The 11,437-nt window shown below is 45.3% G+C and overlaps 1 protein-coding gene and 2 non-coding genes across 5 annotated transcripts; all 3 read right to left on the bottom strand.

The window, feature by feature from the left end:
* Positions 1-108: 108 nt before the first annotated feature.
* Positions 109-11,437, bottom strand: dkc1 (dyskeratosis congenita 1, dyskerin). 3 transcript variants are annotated; one of them, XM_061795114.1, is made up of 15 exons: positions 11,301-11,430; positions 9,566-9,615; positions 8,695-8,781; positions 8,300-8,391; positions 7,558-7,742; positions 7,354-7,418; positions 6,173-6,299; positions 5,978-6,108; positions 5,050-5,193; positions 4,859-4,979; positions 4,012-4,130; positions 1,817-1,920; positions 784-826; positions 563-703; positions 109-364 (listed from the first exon to the last, which is right to left on the bottom strand). In XM_061795114.1, the coding sequence occupies exons 1-15, from the start codon at positions 11,314-11,316 to the stop codon at positions 305-307; spliced, it is 1,485 nt and encodes a 494-aa protein (XP_061651098.1). In that variant the 5' UTR covers positions 11,317-11,430; the 3' UTR covers positions 109-304. The 3 variants fall into 3 exon arrangements, with proteins under 3 accessions (XP_061651098.1, XP_061651099.1, XP_061651100.1); XM_061795115.1 differs by lacking the exon at positions 11,301-11,430 and adding an exon at positions 11,060-11,239; XM_061795116.1 differs by lacking the exons at positions 109-364; positions 563-703; positions 784-826 and having other exon boundaries at positions 1,813-1,920; positions 11,301-11,437.
* LOC133488395 (small nucleolar RNA SNORD83) lies at positions 4,737-4,813 on the bottom strand. The gene has a single exon (XR_009791653.1). It is a non-coding gene; the product is annotated as a small nucleolar RNA SNORD83 (small nucleolar RNA).
* On the bottom strand, positions 8,459-8,656 carry LOC133488398 (small nucleolar RNA SNORD17). Its single transcript, XR_009791656.1, has one exon. It is a non-coding gene; the product is annotated as a small nucleolar RNA SNORD17 (small nucleolar RNA).

Here is an 11,437-nt window from a genome sequence, read left to right as displayed (position 1 = left end):
GGTCGGCCTATAGAAACGAGCGATGGGCTCTTAAAGGCACAGCTACAGTTCTGTGGGTACTAAATGTGATGACTTTTTGTCATTTGTGGTAGTTTGAAATCACTTAAGTCACTTACAAGAGTGTTTTTTATTCACGTAAATGTTTGATACATGGCATCAACCTTTCATTTTAGATTCTTCTAAAATGTCACAAAGAACAAATATATTTTCAAAGGCATTATTTACAATTCAAACAGCAAAGGTAAAAAAAAAACAAAAAAAAACCCAACGGTCTCGGTCCTGCAATGGGCGGAGGTTGTGAGCGTCACTCCGAAGCATCGTCATCTTTGGCTTTCTTCTTTTTCTTCTTTTTGCCACTTTCAAGCTGCAAACACGAAAAATCGACATTTGATTGTGGCCAGTCGATTTTTCATTTTCAACAATAGAGCCGAAAGGGACAGAATAATATTGATATCTTTAAAGAGCTCACGTTGGGGGAGGGAATTAAATCCACACCACAAACATTTGTCGCCAAGTAAAAAAAGGCAAAAATAAAAATAAAAAAATGCATTTTTTGACTAACCTCTCCTTGTGCCTCTGCTGTCGCTTCGTCCATCTTCGCGCGTTTCTCCTTTTTCTTCTTTTTCTTCTCTTTGGGAGTCTCATCTGTGGCCGGCGTGGAGGGCGTGGCTTCCACCTCGCTGTCAGCGGCCTCCCTCTTCCTCTGTACAACGATGAAAAAAGCTGAGCGAGAGCACCTCCCGCAGGCTGGGAGGCTTAATGGAACGTCGGCGAGGGACTCACCTTGGCTGGCGTGACGCTCGCATCTGCCTCCTTGGCAGCGACACTTTGGGGTCAGGAAATACAAAAAATATATATTTACACGGCTGGTAGCATATAAAAAGTCTACACACCCCTGCTCAAATGTCAGGTTTGTGATATAAAAATGACAAATCACAAACATTCCACCATTAACGTAACCTTTACAACTAATCATTTTTAATCTCCACATTTCTAAATTCCTCTCATTGAATGAATAAGATACCCGACTCAAAAGAAATTTTTGCAAGGGGAGTTTATTATAAAAAAAAAAAAAGCGCCTATAATTAGGGACCTCCCACCATTTGGAGTCCCCCCAATTAACTGCAAATAAAGCTGTTCAAGTAGGCTTTTTATGTCATTTTCATCCATCAACACGCCATTTTTATGACTTGGGGAAATCTACATTTGATAGGATACAAACTGTCTTGACAAAGTAAATCTACAAATTGGAAATTTAGTGTTAGTTCTGCTCTACAAGACTTCAGTAAAATCACAAATTGCAACTTAAAAAAGCCAACTTTTTCTTTGAGTGACATTTTTATCCATAACTTTTCCTCTAAAATATATAATTCAACTCTAATAGGCAATAGAAAAAAAACTAACAGGTTTTATTGATGAAAGTGTATTATATCAAGAATTTGTATTGGTTTTTCCCCCCCCCAGTGAGTTGTAAATCTTTTTCCGCTCTAAAATACAACCCCTATTAAAGTATGATTTTCTGAGTAAAATAACTTTTTGAAAACTTTGTTTAATTGAAAAACAAAATTTAAGATATTCAGAAAAGATTGTTAATAGACACTGATATGTCAAAATGCTTCTAATTCCGTTTTCTTTCATTGTTGCCCCACCGTTCCAGAATTCTGACCACATTTTGTGCTCCGAGCAGCCGCGGGCAGAGCCCAGAAGCTCCTCGGAGAGTCACTGTAGCAGAGCGACTCCCTGGAAGAGGACGGTGCACCTCAACCACGGATAACCCTCTGCGGCGCCACCGGACCGCCGCGAGCCCGCCGCTCACCTGTAGTCCACGTAGTCCATCCTCCAAGCGTCGGGCGTGCTCCCGTTGGGTTTTCCGTGCTTGTCCAGAAGTCCTTTCTGGATCATCATCTTCTTCTGACTCGCCTGATGGACAAAAATAAGACTGTCAACTATGTAGTTCACGATATAAAAATCCGAATGTAGTGATCAGGGAGTCGGAATGAGTGAAAGATTCCGAACGCAGTCGCTGCGTTTGTTAATTATTCTCTCATTCCCTGCAAAGAGATTTTCAGTGGACAATTTTGGGGCTAACAAGATCTGCCATTTGAATCCCATTGTAGTGATTCCAGAGTCAAGAATGAATGAATGATTCCTATCATTTGATCAATAACAGTACAGACGAGGCCCACTGAATTTCACTTTGCAAATCAATTTGACTGAGAGCGCTTGAATCATTGGCGGTTAGCATACAAATGGTAATTGTTTAAAAAAAAATCATGCACTCTGAACCCTGCGGCCTATGTAACGATGCGGCTAAAATATATATTTTCCCCCCCGCAAACAGCGATCAGGGGGCGCAATAAGTGCAAAAACAAGACAGGCCCAACTTGTTTAAACGCACAACAAAAACTTGCTCGAACGTAATGCTTAAAACATGACAGTTTCCCATAATGCTCTAGGGTTTGGGCATGCGCAGATGCCTCCAGCGTTTAGAAGACAACGACGCTAGTTTTTGCTGCGCTCGAAGCAAAACATTTATTTTTTATTTTTCACACCCTCATCATGGAAAGTACAAGAAAAGCATATGATGCAGCTTTTGAGTTGAAAGCCATCGATCTGTCAATCCAGGAGGGAAATCGAGCTGGCTGTACGTAAGCTCGGCGTTGGAGATGGCAGCGTGAAGAACTAAAGCAATGCCAAAAGACAACAAAGGCTTTCAGGTCATAAGAGCAGACGGCCTGAACTTGAAAATGTTCGAGGACTGGGTGAACACAGAGAGCAAGACGGACGGCCGAGGTGTAGCCACTGTGCAGGTCCGACTGAAAGCTAATCAATAAATAAATACAATTTGTATTGAAGGTTTTCAAGGTGGACCGCCGTGGTGTTTTCGATTCCTGAGACAAAAAGGTTTGTCCATCAGGGCGCGGACGACCGCCTGTCAGCAACTCCCCCCTGACTCAGAGGAAAAAGTCGCAAACTTCCACAAATTCATCGCAACAAAAATAGCCGAGGATTCCATCGGACCAGGCGACATAAATATGGATGAAGAGCCTTTGACGTTCGACCTGCCTCTAACTCCAACTGTTAACAAGACAGGAGCGTGGAACCAACTGGCCACGAGAGAACGCACTTCACGTGTTTTGAGCTGCAACGCATCCGGACAAAAGCTTCCACCAATCGTGATTTTTAAGCGGACGACTATGCCAAAAGAAAAACTCCCAAAAGGCGTAGTCGTTAAACAAAAAGGGTAATGAGTGAATGGCTGGCGGAGTGTTACAGTAGGCGCCCGGGAGGATTTTTTCACCGGAAAAAAAGCATTGCTTGTTTTGGACAGTATGAGGGCCCATGTAACAGATTCTGTGAAAACTGCTATCAAGAGATCAAACGAGTCCAGATGTGATTCCTGGAGGTACAAAGTTTTTGCCGCCACCGGACATCAGTGTGAATCGACACTCCGAGGTGAGCGGGAGGCTTGGACGACCAGCGGTGAGAAATCTTTCACAAAAACTTATCCTTTTCTGAGGTCTGCCAGTGGATCTTAAAAGCGAAGGAGCAGTGTGAAGGAATCTACGATCACCAACGGACTTCGAAAGGCTTGGACTGCTACGTGAGGAGAACAGCACAACTTCAGCGGCAACTGTGTCTCGAGATGAAGATGACATGGAGAGCGACAGAGAGACTGAAATGGTGTGACGGAGACGTTCTGAGGCTCCTCAACTCGGACACTGAAGACGACGACTTCAGTGGTTTCAGGGAAAAGGGGGATGAAGAAAATGACTTTTCTGTTATGTTAGAGCCGTTTTGCAGGCACTGTTTGGAAACAATTTACAAAATCTCCGTGTAAATATCTAATTTCACAACATGTATATACCCGCGGCATATAGTCCGGTGCGGCTAATATGTAAAAAAATTAAAATTCTACACAAAGTGGGCGCGGCTTATAATCCGATGCGCTCTATAGGCCGGAAAAAAATACGGTACTTTAAAGAGGTCTGTAGATTGCGGGTGCGGTACCTTGGGTCCGAGCCCCCACTTGCGAGGGTACGTGTCTCGCTCCATGATGACTCGTTTAATCTTGGCCACCACGCCGTGGTCGCACGTGGAGATGACCGCCGTCGTCATCAGGGCCATGGCTGACGCACACAAAACAGTAATTAGTCTAGAATAAAAATTGCTACACTTTGCTTGGCAAATATGACAAGTGAAATATTTCCTTCTAGGGAGAAAAACAAACAAAAAAAATCCCCCCAGTAAATACAATGTAAGCAAATCTCACTCAAAAAGTAATGTACGACTTTCATTAGTTTCTCAAAATACACATTTTACATCAACATTTACCTTGTCTTGCTATACTTAAGTTTCTCCCCTCAAAAAACTTCACACATTCACTTTCTCCAAAAAAAAAAAGTAAAATAAAAAATATGTTTTGCTACTCTTACAAATTTCTTTAGGGGGAAGGTTTTTAAAATATTCCCAAATACAGTTTGCAAACATTTCTCAAAAAGAATTAAAGGTTTTGACATTTTTCTCCCTGCGAAAAAAAACTTCCGCACCAAAAAATTCAGTAAAAACAACTTCAGATATGACTTGACAAAAACATTTATGACCATAACTTATGATCTAAATATAAAATGTTCTTAAGTTTATCAAAATACACAATTACAACAGTGTTCTGCAAACTTTTTTCCCTGCCCAAAATAAATTGGATGTGATGAAAAAGGTCAAAGATCAAACTTGTGAGCCATCAGACAAGGGTGATAGATAGCAGGTCACCACGGCCCGAAGGCTCCTGAATCTATACGCGTCATCATGTGGCCTCCTACGCGGACATGCTACACGCGCGCGGACAACGCGGCGGCACCTGTGCAGATGGCTTCTCCCTTGGTGGTGATGACGACGATGTCCTGGTTGACTTCGATGCCGTCCTCGTAGCGCAGGACGCCCGGCAACATGATCTTGGCGCCGTAGCAGATGGCGTTGACCTGAAGACGAGCGGGCGCAAAAGTCAGCGCGGGCGGCGGCGCAACGGGGGATGGAGGGGGCGCGACTCACCGCGCTGTCCTTCATCACCAAACGTTTGTATGACACCAGAAGTTTCTCCAGAGGGAAGACGACGCGCCGCAGGTATGACTCATCTTTGTTGTGATCAAACTGCCACTGCGCGTCCAGGATGTCGTGCATCGTCACGAGGTTGTCCTAAGCGGGGGGGAACATTCAACCAAAGGTACAATATTTATCGGCAAAATTTACAAAACTGCAAAGAAAAACTGGCAAACTAAAAAAATTTACATTCAAATGTACACAGTCAAAAATAGGTTTTCCGGAAAAATACAAGTTATTGCAAAAACGTATACAACCCATTTAAAAATTGGGGAGCCAAAAATAAAATAAAAAAGCAAAACATACTTGTCCAATATGACTTCCATTCCATATCCAAAAATGTAATGTGCAGTATACACCATTCAAAACAGGCCACAATTTTAAATAGTCCGAATCCACCTTTGTTTCTTTGAAAAATACAAAACTCAAATGCAGCGATTGTCAAAGTATGCGACATGGGCTCCCTCTCGTACATAGTACGCCACTAATCAATGAAATGTTCAAACTGCATAATGGCAGTGCTTTCATTTGTTTGTTTTTAATAAAGTACAGTATATTTGGTAAGTGCACTTCAGTTGCATTTAACTTTGAAGTCCAACTCAATTGCATTCAAACTCTTAGTTTGTTGTAAAACAGATGCAATTTAACTTTGACGTTCAATACATTTGAATGGTGGCAATTTTTGAGGTGGTACTTTGTGTACAAAGTTAGAGAATGGGTTCGTTTCAAAGTGTCGCTGTCAGCAGTGAGACTTTACGAATAAAATTTCAGCTGCGCTTTTGCTGTTCCAAAGTTTAATTGGCAGTGCGACACCGCCGGTCGCACTGAACTCAACACTTTGGTGGGAGGACACCCGGCCGTCTTCTCGCGCGACACCCACCTTCTCCCCCATGACCCCGGAGCGGACCCTCCGGAGTTCCTGCATCTGGCCCCCGACCCCCAGCACCAGGCCCAGGTGTACGCACAGGGTCCTGATGTAGGTGCCCGCCTCGCAGCTCACCCAGAAGATTCCTGAAAGACGCCATAGTCAACTCCGAGCCTCCGACCTCTGCGACATGCGCCCGGCTGACCTTACCGAGCCTTCTGTCGGCATCGTATTCCACCAATTTGCTTTCGTAGACTGTTCGCACTCGCAGCTGGCGCTTGACGGCGGCGATGAGCGGCGGGCGCTGGAACAGGGCACCCGTCAGAGTCTCCAATGCCTAAAAACAAAAGACCAGACACCTCCAAATGTGAGAACAAAAACAAAAAAAGTCAAAACTCCAAATGGAAAGGCTCCAACGAGTAATTACGAAAAAGTCTAAGCGAAATTTATGCCTCGAAGCTTTCCATGGATCATTTCTTCCAAACGGTGTAATCTCCGACTCCCACGTCACTCACCGGTCAAGGTCCCGCCTTTTCAAGTCACATGCTACAGTGTACAACCCGAGGATGGCGGCCCCACGTGGAAAACAATACTACCTGCACCTCACACGCATGGTTTGCAATCACTATTTTTGTGATTAATCGATGATGACCCGTAGAATAATAATCAGTTGTAAAACCACAAACCCCCACGTACTCGGGGTTTGGCATTTGCAGCTTTTGGGGACCCTAACCCCCATAATTGAGAAACCCCTGCCTACTTCTGACATTTGTTCCTCAATCCAGCGCTTAAATTTTCTTGGCCCGATCCCTCGCTTGCTCGTGTTTTTTCTCGCTTATTTGCGCTATTCTGACCTGATCCCTTGCTTTGCTGACCTTTTTCATGGCAATTATTGCAGCTTTTTAATCACAGATTTTGGCTATTCATCTCAGGCCCGGTGGACATTTTTATCTGCGACTGGTGGGGTGGGGTCCACTGCATTTCATAGCTGCTTTAAAATCCACTTAGTGACTATGCAGTTGAGTGGAAAATCAACTTTTTGGGCGAGATGGGGAAGTCTCAGCGGCACCTTAAAGCGATTCTGACAATCAGTGACTTTTCGTACCTATATTGAGTACTTTTATCATCGCTCTTATTTCCAAGTAAAACTCTTTGTATCAGGAGAAATAAAGCAAATTCAAGAAGGTTGGGGGGAGAGAGCGAGAGAGAAACATTTTTCAAGAAACAAAAAAATAAACCAACTCAAGTTAGAAATCAGATTTGTGGCGATTCACACCAAAACCCAAAATAACGTCATGACCAGACTATTTCAAAGCCATCTTCAGAACAAAGCTCTTCGTGTGGGCGTAGAGTGGCACCCGGTGGCCATTAAGTAGCAAAGCACGACTTACTCTAGCCAGCACGTGCTCGCTTTCGATGGCGTTGTGCAGCCGAACGATCCCCACATACTCTTTGCCTGCAACACACGGCAGAGCGGAGAGAGTGGGCGAGGCTGCTGATTTTTTGGGGCGCGCCCAGAGGGCTCGGCGAGGTCCGACCCGCCGGGATCGACCTCCCGCGCCCCGCCGACGGAAAATCCCGCCGCCCCGCCGTACCTGCGCTCTGCTGGGATTTGACCAATCGCGTGGCTCGGTCCACGCACACGATGAGGCAGCCGGTGACTTTGGGGTCCAGGGTGCCGCTGTGGCCCGTCTTCTCCACACGCAGAATGCGGCGGATCCACGCCACCACCTCGTGAGACGAAGGGTTGGCCGGCTTGTCCAGGTTGATGAAGCCTGATCTGCGGGGGGAACGGCAAAGGAGCTCGCGTTAAGACGCCCTTTCACCTTTATGTGGTGGGCCAATTTAATTACATATTTTTTCATAAACGTATCGTGCCGCAAACGGCCCCCAGGCTGAATTGTGGACACCCTGGAATACGTCTCTCCAATCATGTGAAATGAACTGCAAACAGACAGTCATTTCCATCCACATTTAGCAAGCAAGTAGCGCAACAGTCACTACAGCAGGAGTCCTCTAAAATGTCTACTTTTAATGTTTGCATCAGTCACAACAGCCACTGAAAAGCGGCTCCTGTCTGCTATCCAAAAGTTGTTTCCTTGCATCTCGTAGCATGCAATCACCCCAGAGGACGCGTCACCAAAAGTTGACTTGAAACTTTCACATCAGTTACGACAGCCATTCAAAACTTTTCTCCTCCCGTCGTAGCATGCACGTCACATCAGCTGCTACAGCGAGGTGCCCTGAAAAGTCAACTGCGCGTTTCAATTCGGTCAGCGTACGGGACGACAACAACAGCGCCCCCTGTAGTGACTGGCGCGCACCTTCCCGTCTCACCTGATGTAGTCCTGGAGGTTCCTCTTGAGCGGGTTGCTCCCGTTGGGCAGCGGCGTGTAGTGTGCCGTGCGCACGTTCAGCTTGTCGAAGTTCTACAGGAAACGCGCATCGTTACTTCCCAGACGCCGGGGCGACCGACCGAGGACACGCAGGGGCAGCGCGATCAGATCGAAAAGCGAATCTCTGAGGCGACCCGCCCGGCCCCCGTCACCGCGCCGTCTAAGCCCGCGTCTCAGCAGAACGCCGAAACGCGCGCATTGACGGCAGCGGAGAGGCCCCGCCCCCGGAACGGGAGCGGGGCGCAGGGCCGGGTCGGACCGCCGCTCAGCGAATGGATAAACGGGTTCATCACGTCACGCGGGCGAGGGGGGAGGCGAATGCGGGCGCACGCTCACCTTGAGGAGGAGGGGCCACTGAGACGTGTCCAGCACGGGCACTTTGCTTTCGGGTCGGATGAGGAAGTCACCGCTCTGCTGGATCTCCTGCGGGAAGACGGTCGGGCAGCTCGTTATTTCGGGGGCATCCGCAAACGAGCCGATTGCCTCCCGGGGGCGCCCTTTCGTAGAGCGCCCATTCGTAGAGCGCTCTTTCAGTGTTGCGAGCAGCGACATGAAATCATTTCATCCCAAAATTCAACCTGGTTGTAATCCGTTGCATTCTTGATAGGGAAGGTGTCATCAAATGAGTTTCTTTTGGAAAGTTGCATGATTATTTGGTACATTTGAAACACATTTTCATGTCACTTCCTCCTCAAGCTTGTGATTGGCTCTCTGGTCATTCTGCTCAAATCTAAACATTTTTCCAAATATGACCTTGAAGTGCCACCTTCTGGTGCAATCTATTAGTTTGTCTGAGATTTGTAATTGAAGGTATAAAGATAAACTTTTGAACACAAAACCAAATTGACTTTTGAGCACCTTAATCTTTATAATTATTATGAAGCGCTATTGTTTAAATTGTGCACATTTGTCATTAGGTCCATCATCTTTTCCACATGCTGTACCCAAAAATCAAATTAATGTCATCGTGTTTTATGATTAGTTTATAACTTGTGTAAAGAACAAATGTGATTAATTCCCAAATAATGATCTATAGTTTGGATCCACTTTTTCAAGGAAACATCCAAAGGCCCTGTTGATTCAAACTAAGTCATCATGGAAATAGTTGCACTGTTACATTTACAACTGGGTCACTTGTAATTATAACAAAGGCCATTAGCAAAGTCATCTTTATATAAAAGCTAAAAACAATTCTTTTGAAACTCACCCCGACATCCTCAGCCATTTTCTTGGCCTTCTTCTTCTTCTTTGCGGAATCTGCGAACAACGAAGAAGCGCGTATGAGAAACTCTCCCAGGCAAGAATTGCTCGAGTGACCAAGTGTGGTACCAAGTGTGGCCACCCCCGGCGCTACGCAAAAGAATCGCTAGAAAGTTGGACAACCACCGAAGTTGACAATTAAATCCATTAAATTTGTTTCTTAAACCTCCTTACCGAAATGGTCGACTATTTGGTCGCGGGTGTGCTGGAGCCTATCCCGGCTATCTTCGGGCGAGAGGCGGGGTACACCCTGAACCCGACGTCAGCCAATCGCAGGGCACACAGAAACAAACAACCATCCACACCTACGGGCTAATTTGAGTTTTCAATTAACCTTCCACGCATGTTTTTGGGATGAGGGAAGAAACTGGAGTACCCGGAGAAAACCCTCGCAGGCACAGGGAGAATATTACAGGACCCTAGCAATAAAAGTTCAGTGGGATAATCATTTGCAAAATTGTGTATTTTAGCAAAAAGCGAATTTGCGCCAAACTAGCTTTGTGAAAAACCACGTTGGTTTTTGTGCCGATCAGACTCACTGGTGCCGGATGCTAATATTTGCCAGCACGACCAAACAATTGCACAATTGTAAGAAGCTTAACCTGGACAAAATGTCATGAGATCGGGTGCTACAAAAATGTGATTTGTCAGAAAGAAAGGAAATTAAGCAACACTAATCAAAATGATCACCATAATACCAAAATGCCTGACTACTTGTTTAGTTGACTGTTTTTAATTCCCCGCACAAAATGAAAACCCTTTATGCGAGACAGCTTCTTTTCTTTAGTGATTTGTGTCGTCACGATGACCACGTGTGCCAGGATATCGTTAATCGTACGCACTTGACCCAGATACAACTTTATTTCCTAAATCTCGAGATGGCACCACAGAGCATTTTACGGGATTTTGCAAGTTAGCGAAACTTGATTTCCCGCCCACAATGGAAATTTGAAACGTACTAAAACTCTATGGGGGGAATCGCACGAGTTAATCACTACTAACAAAAGTATCATTGAGGTCAATGTATGCAGTACTTAAAGCGCATATATTGAGACCTTAATATTGACCAATTGTTTTACTGACTTTAGAGGAGCCCACGTGGCCTTTCGTGCCGGCTAGCAAGTGGTGGCTAACAGAATGCGAACAATGCTAATGTTAGCGTTCAGCTAACGCTAACGCGCTAACAGCATGTGGAGCGCCCAAAGGCCCGCCGAGCTACAAAACCCAAAATTGGGGCTTATATCCGGAATTCGACGACCAAGAAGAACAAGTAGTAGTAATAGAAGACGACGAACAAGTGCGAATGTTCATAATATAGATATAAAATAAATAAAAAACAAAAAACTTTTACGGGTTCCTACTCGTGTGGTCCACACGTGGTTTCCCCAAAGTACCATCGACGACCACCATTACGTCTGAATATTTAAATAGTTATACTTACACTGCAGACCTTATTAAGAGATTGTCTTTTTCATTGAAGAAATGTCTTAAAAAGCTCTCCGTGGCTAATTTGGACAGTCCCCGTGGCTACGTATTACGTCACCACGACTATTTGTTTTTTCCCCTCTTACAAAGGTGTTATTTCAGGGAAGAAAAAAAAAACATCCATAACAAACTTCGATTTGACTAGCCTCCCCCCCAAAAAAATCAAGTGTTTGCAGGAGCGCGTCGACTTCACTCACCGTCGACGTCCGCCATCTTGTTCCGACTGGTTGCCTTGTCCCTCCTCTGGCTGCGCCTCTTCTCTTTCCGGGTCCTCTTCTTCTTCGTTGCAATTCTTCTTCATAAAGATGTCTTTCTGCCACTTGTGGACATCCTG

Source organism: Phyllopteryx taeniolatus, chromosome 13, assembly GCF_024500385.1.
Source record: "Phyllopteryx taeniolatus isolate TA_2022b chromosome 13, UOR_Ptae_1.2, whole genome shotgun sequence".
Taxonomy (NCBI): domain Eukaryota; kingdom Metazoa; phylum Chordata; class Actinopteri; order Syngnathiformes; family Syngnathidae; genus Phyllopteryx; species Phyllopteryx taeniolatus.
This window is presented reverse-complemented; position numbering and strand designations above follow the sequence as displayed.